This window comes from Aphis gossypii, chromosome 1 (assembly GCF_020184175.1).
Source record: "Aphis gossypii isolate Hap1 chromosome 1, ASM2018417v2, whole genome shotgun sequence".
Lineage (NCBI taxonomy): Eukaryota > Metazoa > Arthropoda > Insecta > Hemiptera > Aphididae > Aphis > Aphis gossypii.
The window spans coordinates 17,960,774-17,981,550 of NC_065530.1; the positions used below are offsets into that span (position 1 = coordinate 17,960,774).

General features: G+C 27.2%; 3 protein-coding genes and 1 long non-coding RNA gene across 18 annotated transcripts in view; 2 read left to right on the forward strand and 2 right to left on the reverse strand.

The window, feature by feature from the left end:
* Positions 1-20,777, reverse strand: part of LOC114128946 (nucleolar protein 16-like) — a 37,622-nt gene that overhangs the window by 11,428 nt on the left and 5,417 nt on the right. The gene's annotated exons all lie outside the window — the stretch shown is intronic.
* On the forward strand, positions 40-5,153 carry LOC126549119 (uncharacterized). 3 transcript variants are annotated; one of them, XM_050197626.1, is made up of 3 exons: positions 65-1,744; positions 4,402-4,533; positions 4,592-5,153. In XM_050197626.1, exons 1-3 carry the CDS (start codon positions 1,636-1,638, stop codon positions 4,909-4,911), a joined length of 561 nt encoding a protein of 186 aa, XP_050053583.1. In that variant the 5' UTR covers positions 65-1,635; the 3' UTR covers positions 4,912-5,153. The 3 variants fall into 3 exon arrangements, 2 of the variants coding, with proteins under 2 accessions (XP_050053583.1, XP_050053584.1); XM_050197627.1 differs by having other exon boundaries at positions 67-1,744; positions 4,402-4,521; XR_007603280.1 differs by having other exon boundaries at positions 40-4,230; positions 4,402-5,153.
* LOC114132635 (uncharacterized) lies at positions 6,673-11,101 on the forward strand. Of its 11 annotated transcripts, none has more exons than XR_007603282.1 (13): positions 6,673-7,311; positions 7,411-7,511; positions 8,089-8,175; positions 8,238-8,490; positions 8,589-8,714; positions 8,785-8,904; positions 9,042-9,404; positions 9,479-9,768; positions 9,844-9,905; positions 9,986-10,176; positions 10,243-10,556; positions 10,628-10,705; positions 10,869-11,101. It is a non-coding gene; the product is annotated as an uncharacterized LOC114132635 (long non-coding RNA). The 11 variants fall into 11 exon arrangements; XR_007603286.1 differs by lacking the exon at positions 10,869-11,101 and having other exon boundaries at positions 9,042-9,185; positions 9,279-9,404; positions 10,628-10,820; XR_007603281.1 differs by lacking the exon at positions 10,869-11,101 and having other exon boundaries at positions 10,628-10,820.
* On the reverse strand, positions 14,018-19,673 carry LOC114132633 (leucine-rich repeat and guanylate kinase domain-containing protein-like). 3 transcript variants are annotated; one of them, XM_050197621.1, is made up of 9 exons: positions 19,202-19,673; positions 18,369-18,667; positions 17,628-17,814; positions 16,583-16,798; positions 15,559-15,925; positions 15,245-15,387; positions 15,085-15,155; positions 14,724-14,961; positions 14,018-14,331 (listed from the first exon to the last, which is right to left on the reverse strand). In XM_050197621.1, the coding sequence occupies exons 1-9, from the start codon at positions 19,391-19,393 to the stop codon at positions 14,158-14,160; spliced, it is 1,887 nt and encodes a 628-aa protein (XP_050053578.1). In that variant the 5' UTR covers positions 19,394-19,673; the 3' UTR covers positions 14,018-14,157. The 3 variants fall into 3 exon arrangements, with proteins under 3 accessions (XP_050053578.1, XP_050053577.1, XP_050053579.1); XM_050197620.1 differs by having other exon boundaries at positions 15,245-15,450; positions 19,202-19,670; XM_050197622.1 differs by lacking the exon at positions 14,018-14,331 and having other exon boundaries at positions 14,855-14,961; positions 15,075-15,155; positions 15,245-15,450; positions 19,202-19,670.

Here is a 20,777-nt window from a genome sequence, read left to right on the forward strand (position 1 = left end):
TGATAATATCTATGGCCACGAGTCGTCGAGTCACGACCGTAGATAATAGGTCTATGGTCACCACTCACAACCCTGGCAATCCACGTTTTTACCTGTTATTTAGGGGCCGAAGTGCCGAACTGTATTAGGCCCAGTACGGGCACAGTGGCAGTGGCAGTGGCAGTGTAGTACAGCTTAGCAAGCTGTAGCCATAACGATTGTTATAGCTATGGCCTACGAGATATCTATGAGATGTACCAAAGCTATCAACACCTGAGCACTTTCACGATACTCAGCCACTTATTTTATTTATTTTATTTGTTACATGTATTTCATTTATACGCAATAAATACATTGTTCGTTATTAAGTTTAACTTTCATTCAAAATAACCATTTGGATTCAAATCTGATACTGACACGCAACAATTTGGCGCAGTCGGTAGGATTCACTTTTCAAGGAGGCAAACCGTCAAAGGCCACCATCAACAAGGAAGATTGCGCAGTCTTCCTCGCTGATAACTCCAGAAGAGAAGACCATTCAATTCAACGTTGCAGAAAGTATTCAGATAGGATGACAACATCAACGAACATTGCATTATTGTGAGTGAATAGTTAATTAAATTATTACACAAATATATGTTACAAAAATATAAAACCTAAGAAGTATCATTTATGTAACTGAATATATTCAAGTAGGTCGCAAAAAAACTATTAAGGAATTTTTTTTGATTATTAAAGGGCATATATTATTATAGTTGATTGTAAAACGTATCAAATGAGTGTGAAAGCAATTTATGGAAAACACAGGTACATCTCCTTTGGAAGTAGCTAATCCATCGAATAAGACGTCTTTAGAAACTCCAGATTTGAGTTTAAAGTATTAAATAAAACCCAACAGTTGATTGATTTGGGAAGCCCTAGTAAAAGCCCTAGCCCTACTGAAAGCCCGAAAGAACGCCCTAGTCTATTAGAAGCCCAAGTGAATGTCAGAGCGCGAAAATAAAACACAGCTTAGCGAGAAGTTTAAGCTTAGACAATAAAAAGGTTACACGTAGCAAGGTTACGGACGATTTTGAACACACTGAGTTAACGTTCGGGAGAAAACCGCGTGTAAATAAAATGGTTACCATAAAATTAGAGGAAGCATTTAAGCTTATACCTATGTGTATGGGAGAAGACGATAATATCTAACCGTTCATAAATGCATGTGATATGGCAGTAAATTTGGCTGAAGAAAAATGCGCACCAACTTTAGTTAAATATTTAACAAATAGATTATGTTGTAGAGCATTAGAAATGATAAAATATAAAAATGTTACTAAATGGGTATACATTAAGAGTTATTACTTATTTATCGGATGCTTTTTAAGATACGACAACCGCTTCAAGTTTACAAATACAATTAAATTCTATTAAAATGTGTTATGATGAAAACGTCAATGATTATTGCCATAGAGTAGAAACATTGTATTATAAATTATGTACTGCGTGTACACTAATTAATAAAGAGGAATCAGAAGCAAAAGTAATTCACGAAACTTTAATAAGAATTTTTTCGTTCAATTTGAGAAATTAAGTAATAGGGAAATAATTTTTGAAGTAGATATAGGAAAATATGATAAATCAAGAAGACTATACTTAACTTAGTAGAAACACATGACAGAGTATGATGCAACAGAAAACATAAGACTACGTATGCACATGACCCAAGAATGGATGTGGAGTATACGAAATGTATATTCAATCATTTGCTACAGAAACAGCGGTATGAAAATTTATTGAATTTTTGAAATATTATTATATCCTATGTGTAGGTTCAGTTATTTAATTTGGTATGTGGGTAGAACGTAACATTCGTGTGTAATATTAATTAATTGTTCACTAATTTATTTTATTATTTTAATTGTAATAATCAAGGTGAAGGAGATTTAAATATTAAAAAAATATATATAAATAATATATATTATACTAACATACTTTATATTGTATTCTCAATTGATTTAAATTTGATATAACTAACATTATTATTATTACCAATGTAAAATTGAAATTGTAAGTAGTGTAACTGAGTGAATTAAGAAAAAATTGTAAAGATTTCTGTCTTGCAGACATAAACCTTTTAAAGTAAAAAAAATTTAAACTGTGTAAAATACAAAACTTGTAATACGACATAACTAATTTTCTAATACATCAATTAACTTTTAGTAAACTCCCAAACATCAGAAATATAACGTGCTTTTGTAAAAAAAACCATCAAAATCGTATGTAATAAATGAAAAATGAGAACTTTTTAATGGAAATTTATATTAAATTCAGAATCACGGCAGTCGTTTTTAGGGTACTATAGAAGTTTATAGTGCCGTTCATGATATAATTATATATAGGTTATATTATAGTTATATCATGGCTCTGCCAATAGTTTGGTTATTTTAGCCCCAAAAGGCAGTAGAAACAATAATGTTTATAAAGAATTATTGAGATGAATAAAATATGTCAATGTAAATATTTTTTTTTAGTTTTTATAACACCATAATGTATATTTTTTGGCGACTTATAATTGTTACAGTACATGGCAACCTAGAATCAACATAATTTCTAAAAGCAGATTGTAATAAATATAAAAACTGATTGAATAAAAGTTTTAGTAGGTAACAAAAAACTGTACACGGGCAAAGCCGGGTTATTCAGCTAATTTTATTACACCTATATAGTATATATATTTTTTATTTTATGCGTACGCCGTAACGCTTATAAACTATATTGTTACATTTCTGTATTAAAAAAAAAAACATTTTAGGTTCTGAGAGAATCGACAAATCACAGATGTATTTATTTTGATATCTGTCGTCAAACATTGGAGCAGTAAAAATGCTTAGATTTTTAACATCGATAATTTGTCTAGTACCTACTATAAAATACTTTTCTCAGTGAGTTAGAAACGAAGTATAGGTACAAAGAGCTATAATAATAATTTGAAAACGATGATGGTATAGAGAATGACAATATAAATGATCAAGAAAATTTCTAGTTTCTTATTCTTTATTTTTTTTAATATTGTCACATAATATAGTCGGCGACTTCGGACGTGTTTCCTGTGATAGGTGTTTGGTACGGCGAATGATATTTTTTCAGCGAGACAGCTATAAATCCGCACCGAGTCCTGTCCATCGTATCTTGATTCAAGTACCATAAATTTTATATTGGACGTCGAACTTCTATAATGCATTTTCGGTAGACCGGAGAAGTCATTATTATAATATAGACTTGTCATCGATGAAGTTTGGTTTTCAATATTCCGTCTAACTTTTGATTAGTGCAATAGTGTTTGCCAATACCGTTGCTCGAAATGTCAATTGCATTTTACAAACGACTGTATTGAACTTATAATCTTACCGAGCATCGTGTTACTCATGGCCCGAAGCAATTGCCAGTGGTGGCGATATTAAATAGTTTTTATTTTATTTTATAAAATCGTTTTCAAAAAACTATAAAATTCATCAAATAACGTACAATCAGTTATACAGTAATACTTAATGCAGATTCATGTGTGGACCACAATAAAAACTTATTTATTTCTACTATGTGCTTTACAATAGGAACTTGAAAAAAAAACGCTATATGAGTTAACCATAAGAAAACTTTCCGTGATTGAATAAACAGCATATCCTATAGAGACTGGACAACACTTATAGCCAGCCAGCTAGGTTACACGAATAAAAAAAAAGTCTTCTCGTGTTCACGAAATGAGCCGATTTATTTTAATTATTAACAATACTGATTAAATGTCTAATGCAAAAAAAAAAAAAAAAAAAAATAGAATTGTTTGACATAATGCACGATTACAATATAGGAGTAATGCCATGGATATATTGTATTATAAAACCAATATAATAAGCTATTTACATATAAATATATTCTGGCCACAAAAACAATAGAAATGTTGTCGTCAATGAAATGATTTTTCGGTGTTAAAATATATTTATTCATTCCTGTTAGACAAAAAATTTCGTCAGTACTATTTTGAACGTTCAACCGTAGACATCTGCAGTATAAAATAAATTTAACTCGTCTATAATATAAAGAATAAAGAATTCATAATTTATACTTGCATTTCACATTTGACGTGTTACTCATAATATATAATTTTGATATTTAAATTTCAATCGAATATTTAATTCGAGTATCTACTCTTCTTTTGGCATTTATCACTTCTCATCTAACAGTAAGCAATATTGAACAATTATTTAAATTGTAAGTATACATTTAATTATTTCAAGACTGTGTTTTTCAATAATCAAACTCGCCTACGTAACTTTACACAGAGATAATTACTAAAATGTGTTATTAACCTACTTTTATCAGTTAAATCAAAAATTGTATTTGTTTGAAGGTGCTATTTCAATTGTGCTTGATTTATTCCAGATGAATTTTTGGAATTCCTTTCAAAAAGTAAAGACATGGTCGGCATCTTCATATTCGTTTGTTCAACGGTTATTAGGAATCGTGTCTTTATTCATTCTGGACATACATACATTTTTAAAGGCAAAATTAATAGTATAAATATAAAGTTTGGATATCTAACTTAAGGTATATTAACTAATTTACGTCACAGGTCATATTTTTTTCACGTCGTCTCTACTGGCACAAAGGGCTGGTCGGCGAGAACGTGAGCCTCGCGAAGTCGCGGTCGGCGCCACGCCTAGGACAATTGAAGCTCGTCTCGACACTCTCGAGGAAGCCATACGCAAACTTTCAAGTCAGTTAGCATATTTCAAGCAAAAACAAGAGCCGAGAAATCACACAGAAACAGTTCAATCACCACAAACACCTAAAATCAACTCGTCCTCTTCATCATGGTGTTACTACCACCTTCGGTTCGGTAAAGAAGCTAGAAAGTGTGGTAGTAACCTGTGTAAGTTTACTCCCAGCTGATGAGTCAAAATCAAAGGCTTAAAAAGTTACACACTTCTGAGAAACCAGGAAAATTCACCTACCCGTGCTCTGATTGGAGAGATTTTTAGTATATTCAGACCTTATTATTTATAATAAAAATGAGTAATAGTTTAAAATTGAAATTAAAAATACTTTTCTATGTTTCCTTTCATTAATATTAAATTTATATGTATATTGTAAAATGTTATAAAAATAAAACAAAACTTATCAAAAAAATATAATTTTTAACTTTTTTTGTTATCGGTGAAAGGTCAAATTTTAAATTCAAAATTCAAAATAATATACTGTTTCTAAGATGAAGGAAAAAGAATATTAAGCTTTAAAAAATTTTTTTTTTCAATATTTATCTATTCAAGATTTTCAAGGAAATCGAGAGCATATTGATACATAACCGTTCAAAATCAAACATTTATGAAGTTAAATGTCTGATGTACTGCAACAAACACAACATTTTTCTTCTTGAATATCTTTATTGAATTCAACTTTATCTATTGTCAAGGCAAATACTATTGATGACAAACCTGAAGAAAAAAGAGTTATGTTTTAAACTCTAAAATTCATTACAATATAATTTGATATAAAATATACATGGTATGATACTAATCAGCAGCATTGAAGGGCATTATTAAATTTTTTTCTGTGTTACACATTATAAGCCCATTTTCATAAAATCGATTGATTAGATTATCATTATTAATATATAATTGCATATATTTTTCCAAGCACCGTTTATTAATGTATGATCTTAACTGAGCTTTATCTCGACCGTAATAATTTTTTATGTTTAATAACAATTTAAATCGTTGCATTTCTGGTTCGTTTATATTTCTTAAACTAAGCACCAAAATGGAATAAGGCGATTTAAACTTTTGTCCAAATCTGAAAGACCAGTAACGGTTTTTGATACTAGCCGATTCAATAATGAACTTCTAAAACCACGATACAATAAAGGTATTTATAACCTTAAGGAAAGCAATATTTTCATAATTCTTACCTGCCCGCTTTATTGATTGATTTTAATCCATGACTTAATATGTCTTCAAAATAATGACACAAGTTATAGACTTCCTGATCTGATTCCGTCACTATTTCGGAAGAACTGTCAAAACTTTTTTTACATTGTTTCATTTGAACCATTAAGACACTGTAATCAAATTAAATATCATTTGGTTCTGCTAATTAAACAAAATTAGTAAAAAAACAACTAATACATCTTAGCGATAAACAGGTAAATTGGGAATGTAAAGTCTTACTTTAATATAACAAATTGTAGTTGAGCATTCAAAAACTGGTTGCTAGAACAGTTTATCTGGAGTTAAGTGATCCGTCTCATCAAGATATTTTCACTTACTCTTACTATATTATAATTTTAAATTTATAACATTAATACATTATATCATAAAAATAGTGAAAAATGACAATGACACAGTAATATGATTATATGAACTATAAAATAACATGGATTCGGAAACACGTAAACGCCATGTATGTATTGATACAAAATACAAATGATACAGTACAACTTACAATAATACGCCAAGTTCGAAATTTATGGCATTGGCGTAGGTTGGAAAAATTTTGGTAGGGGGTTTTAGTCCAAAAATGCATTAAGTTCACAATATTTATTTAAATTTGTTTTATCTTTAATTACGGGGGGCGCAAAATATTTCTACCCATATGCGTTACATTTAAAATATTATCTACTTAACTATGTATACATTTACTCTGTCAAGTCTTACCTCTTTAGGAAATCCATGTTACATAGGTTTCAATTTATCGCGATAATTAACACCTTTGAGGCGTTTATTTATTTTTTTTTAATATTTAACGCATTTACTTGTACTTGATATAACCACAGAATAGATTCTGTGATATAACTATATAATATTATAAAATATAAAATTATCCGTATCATGTTAAAAATTATGATCACAGATATAATCCACCACAAACTTATCTTGGCTGTCAAATTATATCCATACCCGCCGGCCAGGCATGCCTTGTCTATGAGATAAGTCTATGGCTAAACGTCAGTTTTGTCCACAGATTTCTATTTAAAGACATCTGTGGTTCTTTCAATACATAGATCGAGATAAAATGACAAGATAAACTACTATTAACCACTGAAACGTTGTTTTATGTGACGATGTCCTTTATTACACATGTACTATTAGTACCTATCACGTATTAATAACGACAATTTACATAGTTTTATGTTTATTGACATCTCTGTGACTTGTGACTGTAAATATTTCAATTTATTTTTGTAAATATTAATTTTATAAATTTGCTATGGATAATATTATTAATGAGCGAAAAACAAACAAAAGATAGAACACTGTACTTTCTTATTTTGTAAAAAAATTTAAAGAAGATGAGGTAAGAAAAGTTTTAATGAAAAATGAACTGTTAGTAAAATTATTTATAGAAGTTATAATTATACCAAATTGTTTTGTTTCATTTAATATTTAAAACAAGAAAAACCAAATGAGCATTTTGTTAATAATGAATTTACTGAGTTAACTTCAATTGAGGATAGTGGCAATTGTGATCTCCAGTCTCAAGTTCCTGCAATACATGTAAGTACCTACTTTCCCTGACTTTGATAAAACTTTTGTCATTTCTGAACATAACCTTATTAAAAGTAGGGCCCGGATTTATATGCTCTAAAAGTTTCAGAAATACCTATGTACTAAAAAATATGCATTTATTCTCATTTTTTGTAGGAGTATGCCCTATAAAATAAAAAAATATGCAGAATAAATCGATTAAAAAAAAAAAATTTTATTTTGCTTTATGAAAACCTCGGTTATTTTAATTAAAATAAGCAAAATATTACATCTTATGTACCTATTAAAAAATGTATATATGCTTTTAATAACCATATCTATTAAATAAAAAATCGTAAATTTAATATGCAATAAAAAAAAAAAAATGGTAAAATACAAAAATATACTAAGAAAAGTTTATATTTCGGATCTACTGACTTAAATTCAAACTCCTAGTTTACCTAACAATATTTTATATTGTTCAAAAACATGTAAATGCATAAAAATCCAGGCCTTAGTTTAAGCATATTCTTAAGAGTTAAGTTGTTATACATTTATACATTTTATATGCTTATTGCTTATTGCCTAATGTTTTTTAATATAAAAGATTGAAGAAACTTTGAATAAACAGCAATATAACAAAAATGATGTAGTTTTATTCGTACAAAGAAATTTGATTTCTGATAAACATATTGTAAGAATAATAATTTGATATCAAAAATTGTATAACTATACTTAATCAAAAATTTATTTTAGATTTTGCTTAATGTTTGGGTACCTACCACCATCGAACTATAAATTTCCTCTATAAGTGAAAAAACAAAAACGTTGCTTGAAGTTTCAGTATAAGTGGCTTACAGAGTAAAACTGGCTGTCATATTCTAAACTTAAAAATTGTGCTTTTTGCAAATTTGCGTTATTTTTACAAAGACTGGCTGAACCAATAGTCAGCCAGTCATTAGGACAGCTTGTAGTTAAAGCCTTAAATGTGTGGAAAAATGCTAAGGAGGTAGTTGAAATATACACTTATTACAAGCTTTTTTATTTATATTCCTATGTTGGTAGATTGTTTAATATTATATTTATTATTGTTAATTATTATTTCAGATTTTTCGTACACATTCACAAAGGAGCTAACACGAATCTTCCATTTTGGATTCAGACAATTTTTTAAAGATAAATTTTAATAAAGATTTGTCAATTAATAGTCGACTGGATTCCGAAAGGTATAAGGTAACATGAAATATGTTAAATATTTATTATTTTTCAGTATATATTTATGATATTTTTAAAATTTTAATAGATTAAAGCAAATTAAGTCGAATAGGAAACGCCTTGTACCAATTATTGATTGTATAATATTGTGTGGTAGTCAAGAAATAGCATTGCGTGGACATAATGATTCTGGAAAGCTTCCAGAACGGTTAGAAATTTTTTTATTATTTTTTTTTTTTATAAATTCTAAATTTATTTATTTCACCATATAAATTTTTGTATATATTATATTAGATACATCTTTTGAGTCAATTAACTGTAAGTCATTTATATTACAACTTACAGATTGTGATAATATAAATCAAAGCAATTTTCGAGCTATTTTAAAATACTGAACACCATCACGTGCTGAATGTTTTAAAAAGTATTTTCGAAAAAGAAGGAAAAAATAAATTCATTTGTCCCCAAGTTCAAAATGAAATAATTTCAGTATGTGGTGATATCATTTTAAAAAGACAGTGAATCAAATCATTGATTTAAAATATTTTACTATGTCGGCTGACGAAACCTTTAATATATCAGTGGTTGAACAGTTGGCGCTTTGTGTAAGATATGTTGACAAAAATAAAAATGAGAATGAAGATTTTTTTTAATTTTTCCCAGTTCAAATTTTTGCAGGAAAACATTTAGCAGATTCTATTTTGAATGGTAATTGAAAAAAATATTGCTTTAATATTTTAAGACAATTTATTTTTAATTTTAATTTTAATTTGGTATATTAGGATTGATGAGTTGTGGGGTTGACTGCAACTATTTATATGGACAAGGTTGCGATGGTACAAGTAATATGGCAGGCCACGTAAGGCCTTGTTTAAGCCAACGTTAGAGCAAAGTATCATAAAGCATTATACATACACTATTCAGCTCATTCGTTAAACTTGGCCGTCTCAACGGCTAGTAACATTAAACCTATGAGAAATTGTTTGGGAATTATGGAAAAGTTGTACGTTTTTTCAATACACCCAAACGTAATAATGTTCTGTTGTCTTGTATTGAAAATAGTGAGACTAATGTAAAATTGAAAACTCTTAAATGTCTTTGTGTCACAAGATGGAAGCAGTTGACCTAACAAAAGTTATTGTTTCAGAATTGAAATTTTTGAGAAGTGAATGTGATAATGAGTTCAAAAAAATAATCGTACAAGCAAAGGTTAAAAATGTTATATTATAAATTGCATGTTAGATAAATACTTATTATTTTTATAAAAATTGTTTTAAAAAAAAAAATAGGAACTGGCTGTTAAAATGGATATTGAGTGGTCAGTCAAACGGTTGAATAAAAGACAAACAAATAGAGCAAATCCATTGTCTGATCAATAATTGGATGCAGAAACGTATTATAAATAACTATTTTTATACCATACGTCGATTATTTTATAACTGAATTGGAAAATAGATTTTTGTCACACTCACATCTTAAGGTACCTAGTATAATTATAAAATATTATTATTTATTGGTGTATTTTAAAATTGTATTCCATTTTTAGGATTTAATAGTTTATTTTCTCCCAATACAGTTTTAGCTGCAGATGAAGAAACTTCATTCAAAACATTAGTTGAATTTAACTCTTCAAATGTAAAAAACATTGTTATTTTACTGGTCGATTTAAAGTTGTGGAGGCGCAAGTTAAGTTGATCAAATAATGTTTCAAAATCAGCTATTCAATCTCTTACTGAATATGATGTTAATATAATTAAAATAATCAAAATTGTCACATTGTCTGTTTCTACCACCACACCTGAGCGGATGTTTTCTTCTCTAAAGAGAATAAAGACTTATTTAACAAATAACATGTCTGAAGTAAGAATAAAAACATATTTTTATTCATTTTCATAATAATTAATTAATAACAATTATTTGTCATAAAACAGGATCGATTGAATGGATCAACTAAGTTAGCTATCCACAATAATTTACACAATGACACAGAGGAAATAATTTAATAACAAGTTAGCTAAAAAACCAAGAAAATTGGATCTTATTTTATAAATTATTGAGTTGAATGGTTTTAATTTTATTTAAAATTAATAATTAAAGCACATTTTCTAATTCGAGTTTTATTCATAAACATTTTTTAAAATTTTTATGTACATTTTTTTTTTTTCATTTCAGTTTTCATATCATGGTGCCGTTTCTAGCATTGTCATTGCCATAGATCATGAACATAATAATATAATAAGATAATAATAATAATAATAATAATATATAATAATTTACTTGACCAGGGATTTTAAAAGAAACAGAGTGCGATGAACTAAATAATTATTAATTATTATTATTTATTAAAGACTATTAAAATATAAATTATTATTATTGTTAATATTTGTATACTGATCTAAATAATTCTTCGCCAATAAATAAATTATTGAAACAAAATAAGTTAACTTAAATTCAATATATTTATATTTATTCATGATCTCTATAGTACCTACTTAAAGATCTAATATTATTTTTACTTAGCCATTTTTACACGTAGTTTTTGTTGTGGTATATATAATTGAGTATTTAATACACAGGTAATATTATAAATATTGATCAAAAATATCACAGAGGACATAATATATCCTCCGTCACTACCACTGTTCCTCCGCATGTAACACACCTTGGTTTTGAATTGTTACCTTACTAATAACTTTTTATTTCTATTTTTCTGCACTACTAGAGTTTTTAGATCTTAGTCTACATTTATATAGCCACCACTTTCTTGATCAGCCTCGAGGGCTGACATTCTTTTAAATATACCTATTAATTATATTAAGCGATGTCAACGCACTACCTACCTATTTACCAATATTTTTAACTATACCGACATTAATACAATTATATTGTCAATCATAAGTCTGAAAATGGAAAGGAAAATATTGATTTCGTAACCCTTAGACAACGACGTAATTTACTTAACAATAACAAATATTTAGGTAGGCAAATATATAAAAATATACCCGGGCCGCTATTTACATAAAAAATTTGAAATGGGACGCAATTTATAGCAACCCGAGTGTAATATAGCTCTTGGCGATATGCCGATACCAGTGATACCACTAAAAAAAAAAATGCGCTAGTTCCCCTAGGGTGAGTGAAAATTTAGTAGTCCTGAATAACCTATCATCAACAATAATATTATGTTTGTTGGATAATACATTACGAATAATTATTAATTATCCTTCTCTAGATAATTATAAAAAGATGATTTGAATTCAAGTTGAACAAATCCATCTCAGTGATATTTTTCGACATCGAGCACTCGTGATACTTCCCACCTAACCTCAGAATGTGTATATAGAATCGACGATGAATTAATTATTATTGTCGACGTATATGAGATGTGACAACGGCTCGGCGCTTTGAACGGTCCTGCGGGGTTTGAAGTAATGATCACTGCGTCCTAACTACGACTAATGTACTTAATCTTGAGACTTCAATAGTTAAAATAAACTAAAACGCATCCAATAATAATAATAATAACTAATAGAAAAATAATATAGTTAGTCAACTGAATGGCTGTATGAAGCGAAAACCTACATAATGCCATGCCCAATGTTGTTGTTTAATAATCATTATTATTGTTATTCATTTAACGACGTTATAATATTATTATATATTCTATTATAAATAGAAAAAATTGTTTTTATTATCTATAACTTATAAGTATATTAAATTTATGAGAATTTATAAACACCTTAAATCATAATTATTTTTAGTAGGTATAAGATATGTGTACAATTTATAGCATTTTATGATCGAAATAACTATAAGACGACTAGACAGGATTTGAAATAGCCCCACAATTTGTTAACAACTATCCACAGACCACGGGAGCGGAACAAGCAGGTGAAAGTTAGTAATTAATAATTAAATGAAAAAAAAAGTTGTTTTTTTTTATGTAATACATGAGAAAAATGTTAAAATAATATAAAAAAAAAAGTAATTTTCATAGCAATGAACAAATACGTATATTTTTACCAAAATACTTAAAAACTATTGTGACAAGAAAAAAAATAACATAAGAACCGAACCCTCCTTATAAGTAAATAAGGACCTAGGCTATTATTTATTTTTTGTATAATATTTTATACAATGATTACTTTGACATATTCAATTTTTAATAATACAATAAGTAATATGATTATACGGCGTCCTGGATAGGCTATTTAGCTACATTCCTGAGATGAATCTATTTTTCCAGTATCTTCATTAAAAAAAAAAAATGTTAAAATATAATAATATCAAAGAACCATCATATTAGTACATTACTTCTAAATCAAATAGTAAAATAAGTACCAACGGCAACTATGAGGATGAAAAAGAGAATCATCGGACTGCGCCATAACACGTCCGGTGTTCCGATCCCTAAATACGTAATAGGTATACTCACCGTAGATTTCGTCCCGTTGTCCACGTCTGTATCCAGAGGAGTCACACAGTAAGTCTCATTTAAAACTATATACACCGATGTCGCAAGAACTAAGAACAAACGTTTTAGCATATCACCGATGATTACATTCCCTATAGCTATTAATTAATTTAAAAAAAAAATTTAATTTAGTAATTATCATCCAATTGTAACTTTTAGAGATTTAAAATTTTAAACTTAAGAAAAAAACCTGGTTAAAGTTTTACTAAGTTTAAGTGATTAAAGAAGAAATTTAATTAAAATACCATCATTAATATTTAAAGAGCCATCTATAATATTACAATCAATACTTCAACAGGTACCTAACCTAACCTATTTAAAGTTAAAATTAAAACATTCATGAACATTGAACAGTATAATATTTTTTAAGAAATATATTCTCATACTCATTTAAAAATTACTAAAAAAAATCGATAACCAATGACCAAAAGTGACCAATGATAAATGTCAACAAGTCTTCAATGGGACAAAAAAAAATATTTCATATAAAACAAAATATTGCTATAGTAATAGTAGTAGGTACTATTGTTCATTAATGTGTTAAGAATCCAAATTCATTTAATTCAGTGTAAATTGCAATGAACCCAAAACCATATATTACAATTTAGATCGGAGATTGATCAGCACAGGTAAGGTGTAATTTATAATAAAACAACACAGTCTATACTATTATTAATTATGTATAAACACAACGGTAAAAATAGTATACAATAAATAAAATTAAAAATTGGCTGAGTTATAGCAACTTGATTTTATGTTATTTGCACGATAATACCGGGTATAGTACTATAGTAGGTACCTCAGTACCTGTATAATATATTTTATGTTCTAAATAATTCATAAAATATTATAGATTTATAGGAATATAATCAATACAGTTGGTAACTTATACATACGATGTAAAAAATGTATTATGTTATTGAATGAATGAATACGATTATTAGATTGTGATAACGCTCTACAATAGTCCAACACATTTGATGATATTCATTGGTAAAGCTCATTACATAACAGTTTATAACGAACTTGTAAGTGCTCAAGCGTTTTTTTATTTGGTTGTTTTTGGATTTTTGTCCTTTTATTATTATGATATTTATTATAAACGTCAATCATAATCATCATTATTTCTCTCGATGCATTTTGAAAATTATCAATATAAACCTGAAAACAACATTTTGTTTCATAATTAAGTTTTTAAAAATATCTACTGAGTGACTCTTTTATCGATCAACACTCATTATTTTAAAATTATCAAATTCTTTAAACATATCATTTATTTCGTTTTAAGAGAAATTAAATAAAACTAACTGTACATTTGAAAATGTATGCTTTAAGCTTTTTTTGACGGGCACTTATTTTCCTCCAAAATATTTAATTAAAAATATATTTTGTCATACGTAACAGGCACCAATGAAGAAAGTGATAAAAAAGATACTGTATTTTTTTTTCAAAAACGATTCTTGCAAAAAATATTTTCAAAATTTTTAAAATAATAAAACTAAATGATGATAAACAACATAGACTAATACCAATAAATATTTCTGTAAATTTACCAAAGAATGAAATACGTCTAAGCTTTTTTCATAAAGGTTGTGATATATGTTTAGATTGTTCATACATTCATTAGTAAATATTGTACAAGGATCATTCAAAGCTGGATCATTGAAATCATCTTTAAAACCATTATTGGTGTATACAATTGTTTTACTTTCTTCAATAGTATTCTTATTAGTTTCAAACGAACAGATTGCAGCAACATTCGATTGTATTGAGAAACCATCAGTGTTTGGGCTAAAATAGAATTATAAGATAAAATTTGCATTCATGCATAATTTAGTAATCCTATTTTAACTAATAGTGTCTTATACTATAATTATAAATAAAATAAAGTTATTAAGACTTACACGGACATACCTACTACTGTTATTATATATTTCATTAAAATATTGTCCAGCTGTCCCTTCATTTAATGTTGGCTTCTGCAGCTATATATATATACATAAACATCAAAGCTACAATTATAATATAATAAAACATAAGGTATCTAAATGTTTTTAGTTTTTTTTTTATTTACATTGTCAGTTATTAAACCGTTTTGAATCATATAATATTTTTTTATACTATTGTTTATGTCTGTTTGGTATAATGACTTGTCTTCTGGTAATACTAACACAAACGTTGGATTAAAGCCTTTATTTTTTAAAACTAATGCACCTTCTAAAATTGTGAATGTGATTAATACCTTATTTTCATTATTACATTTGGATAATTCATCTCTGTCTATATTATGATAATGTAGTTAAAATTATATGAATTATTATTTATTAAATTAGTAAGTAAGAATTACGTAAGTACAATAATCTATATAATTATCATATTATTACTAACTTAAACCATAAGAATGCCCTAAGAATTGGTAACTAAACTCAAACTCTCCAGAAGAATTCATTCTATTGAACTCTGGAACTGAAATTGTTTTAAATGCTCCATTTTTACACATCATATTGTCCGTCGTACAAATAACTGCTCGATAAAATTTATCAGCGTGCTTCGCTAATATTATATTCAAAAGTTCATTCTTGTAAGTTCTTGGTGGACCGACCAATATTACCATCGGAAGTAAATTGTAATTATATCCACAATTACTTCCTGGAGCGCTTATAGAAGATCTTCCCGATAAATGTTCTAACACAGTAGATTTTAATGCATTCTTTTCTGCCATAAGCAATGAATGAATTTCCACTTCATTTAGCTTCTATTTGAATGTATTTCAACATTTTAAATAGCACTTATTATAAATTATAATTACCTAATCTGTGTATATAATATATATGATATTTATTGTATTGATGGATTTATTTTGTATTGAAATTTCATCAAATAAAATATAGGTACATATACACACATTGATTTAAATTTAAGTTTTTACAATATTCCAATTGTAATATGACTACCTATGACTTATGAGGATAATTAAGTTACTATAACAAATAGCGTAAAACAACTATAGATAGGTAAAATAAATTAATAATTAAAAAATTGTAGAGCTAAAAGTTGTATGTAGTAAATAAACAATAATATGACGTATTTCTACAACAATGGTAGTATGATTAAAAGAGATACGCTGTGCCTGTATTATACTCTAATAATATAACAAGACAATTACAATTTATGAGAAATCAATACTCAATTACAAAGAAAATATATCGCATTCCAATTTTATTGCAATTCTTTTATTTTGCTCCATAATAAATCCACCAAAAAAACTATGAACCTATAGCATATTATTTATTAAAATCGAAAATACAGTCAATAGAGATATGCTTGTAAAGATATCATCTCAGGCTACAACTTTAAGACATGTAAAAATATATTTAAAACTTTTAAAATTTACATTCTGTAGTCTGTTTACCTGCAGGTCATCAATTTTTATAAATGTCTGATCAACGGTTGATTTTAAAGGCAGATTATTTGAAAATATTAATTGTTTATGAATATTTATTCTCGTAAAATCGTTGTTTTCAACATTTAAAACGCGAAGATTTGTTAATGTTTTTATATATTCTATTTGCAACACATCATCAATCATATTCGCTTGTATATTCAATACTGACAACTGTTTGGCGTTCTATAATTGTTTTGAAAACACCAGTTTATATAGTTGTAAGTAATTAATAATTATATTAGTACCCATATAGCTCATATATAATATTAAATGTTACAAATTGCAAGACACGATAAATGGCAGTTATTTATTTTCACTGGTGGTTTCCTATCGGTTGTTGGTAAAAGCGATACGAATCAAAGGTACAAGGTTTTACAAGAAACTCAGGCTGAAACGCTTGAAACGATGATGACAGTTCGGTCAATTAAATCTTACATAGTCATAAAATAACTAGTTAGTTTTATTTAAAGGCAAAAAATTAGTGCAACTATAATTAATGGCTCACAACAAATATTTAAGAAATAACAATTCTGAAGATTCACTAAAATATTTATTAAAATAAGAATTTAAGGATACCACTTCTAAATGCGTGATTTATTTATGATGTATAAAAAAAAATGTATGACATTTATAAGCAATATTTTATATTTTTTAAAAAACAAAATTGGCAATATTATATTGTAATTAGATAGTAAATAAAAACAACATGATTATACGTAGTTTTATTCTCAATCGTGTTTTATAATTCCTATTGTTTGATTGCATCTGTGCTCAATCGGGTCGCAACCATACATTTTATCACTGTATGCCCGCCCAAACGAACTCCAATTATTTATCAGATAAAATTAAAAATTGTGCATAAACAAATTGCAATTTGCAGCTATTATGTAGCTGCCAATTAGTAGGTCAGTATAAGAGTATGTTAAGGGTATATTACCCAATAGCCAATTTAATAAAAATATAATAATAATAATAATGTAGATATACATCTAAAATTTAGTTAATTACTTACTTTTAGGAAATCAAGCAATTTTAATTTATTATGCGACAAGTTGAGTATTTCACACATACTTGAAGACATATCCAATTGTATACATTCTAGATTGTTGTAAGACAAGTTTATATCTATTAACGAGTGTGGTAGTGAATAATTTATATGCTTTAAACCATTGTGAGACAAATTTAGAAATGTCAAATGACTGAAAATAAATTAGTAGGTTGTAATTACATAGCTCAAACAGCATATTTTTAATTATTATAGTTACAATAATTTTATTAATACTAGCAAACGAGGTTACTCAAGAAAATGTCAAATCTAATTAAAAATCAAGGAACAACAAATGACAAATATATTATATTTATATTATTTTACCAAATAAAAAAAAACCTGAGTATTAATTACTATTCTAAAAGAATATAAAGTAAAATTCAAATTTATATTATATTATTACAGCTCGTGAAAAAATTACAAAAATTATTTTTTTTTATACATAATTCATTACATTATAAACCGGAATAAAAATATAACTACTTTTACTTTATACTTGAGATATAATATTCAAAACTAATTTTATAATGGGGAGTGATTACTTAATTATAGATGATAATAACATGCAACGACAAACAAAATCTTATAATATTATTAATGTTAATATATTATATATTTTTAGTTTTTATTAAGCTCCAAATTTACTGGTTTGGCGGTGCCTATACTTAAAATTGATTTGTATTTATTGCACTAGGCGTTTCTCACTTTAATTCCAACAGACCGTTTACATGTTTAATGTTATTGAATGATAGATCTAGGTATGCTAAGCTCCAAAAATTAGACAAATCGTCCATATTTTCGATAGTGTTGTTCGAGCAGTCAACATGGTATAACATTTTTGGTGGATTAAAATTCAATATTCGTTTCAAACAATTGTGAGACACATCTAAGTACTCTAAGTCGCTTAGACTATTTAAAGCGTTTAAATCTTGTATGAGATTTTGACGTATCTCCAACTTTTTTAAAGATATATAATCACCGACGATGTCGATGTTTTTTAAATCCTAAAAAATATTCACGCCATTATTGGTAGTGTTACTAGTAAGTATTAACTATAGTGCATACGGCTCACACAATTTTAAATCATGTTGGTGTACACTGTATGAGTACAAATTCTTAATATTGCAAAAAGTGGGGGGCGATTCCGGGGTTCAGTGTTCAGACTCTCTCCTCTACCACCTTAGAGGCTTAGACAATAATATACAATACAAAATATTGTGTAAGGTATAATTATTTAATCAAGAAATTTAAAATAATAGAATGTATTAATTTAATATTGATAAATTATCAATAATTAACAAATAATGATTTTTCCATGGTTTCGCTTTAAGAATTTTCATGAATTATAACAACACAAGTATTTCTTAAGTACACAACTATAAAGAATATTTTATAATTTTCAACACAACAAACTAATTATAGACGGTTTATAATGAACCCCTCCTACGACTCCTGTTGCTAGAAAATGTTAGTTGCGCAAGTTGACAAACTATAATCTCTATGCATAATATTATGTTAAAAATAAATATTTATTTTACCATATTGTTTAGAGCAAGTTCAGTAAAACAGAAATAATTCTCAATATCCTCGTGTCTTATCAAGTTGGTCAGTCCTTTGATCAATGTACTACGGTTCAAAACTCCGTCTTGAATAGGTTTTGTAAAATTTACAATTATAGGATGTGATCGATTTAAATCTGGCTTGTTCAAAGAAATGTCCGGTAATGACATGATGTTGTTGTTTATTTGATTCACGATAATTAATAATATTAGGTATTAAGGTATTTGTATCATAAAAAATAATAGATAATTATACTCATTTTAATCAACAAAACAAAAAATCAAATCAAAATTGAATATCTATTATACTAAAATAATAATATATCTCATCGAAAAGCTAACGAAATTATTCATCACTTAAGTAACCACGAATTAGGTATACAGCATAATAATTTGGCCAATTATCTAATTATTTATATTATACATATTATATCAATAAATATATTAAACAAAAATATAGACAACATATTTATGTTAAGTGTAAATAGGCGTCTATATAGTTACATGCCTGGCTAACCAACTATAATAATGAAAATCTCAAATCTTTCTTTGTTGTCGTTTAAGAAATGTTGCCAATAGGCACCATTTTCTCAGATACAGACAAGCGGTCACATTTGGTTTATATTTTTAAATTTTTAAGTAAACTAAAAATATGCTTATTTTTTTTTTTTTATCAATAATTAATGTTGTTACATTTTTTTTTTCAAAGCGAAGTAGTGGACCAATATTATGAAGGGTATTTCTGTACCAAGTGTACCGGTTGCATCCGAGTTTTGTCCCGAAAACCCTTTTTTATACCAATTCCACTGTGCAACACAAATCACAATTGCGCACTTTGTACCTTTTTTCATTGAGCAAGCACAAATATTTAAATAAATATCAATTCAATAAATTTACCAACATTAATAATAACGTAATACGTACATATATTGAAAAAATCTTATAATACATCACAGTAATAACGCGTCAAAAAAGGAATAATATGCCGATATTTGTTTTAAAGAATTAAAATGTACTCATGATAACGAAAATAATAATAATTAAAAACGCAATACATTATTACATAACCAAAAAAAAAAAAATAAGCAAGGTCAAGTGGGTTGTACATTATAGGTGCCGAGTGGATCACTATTATAATATATTATAGGAGTGTTAAATTTGAATCCAATTATAGGTAGGTATCATTGGATACGAAAAACGATTCTGAACGGTGATGATTTGTCAGCCTAGGATATAATGTATAAAATGTATTATATTTTAAATAGGGTGATGAAAAAGGTTTAATGACCTAAATACCCCAAAATTAAACCATGTACAGAAAATGTAAATTTAAACAGCTATAATACATGTTTCAAGTTTCTACGAATAATAATTTTTAACTATAACAAAAATCTAAAACTACTTATTTGATATTGCAAATCGTTATTTTACGAATAAATAAAAATTTAAACTAAGGATAAAATTTTTTTAATTGGCCAACTCTCGAGTTTTTTTATAATTATTGTAAGCCAAACTTATAGAAAGTATTGTATAAAATTTCAACTCTTAGTTACTT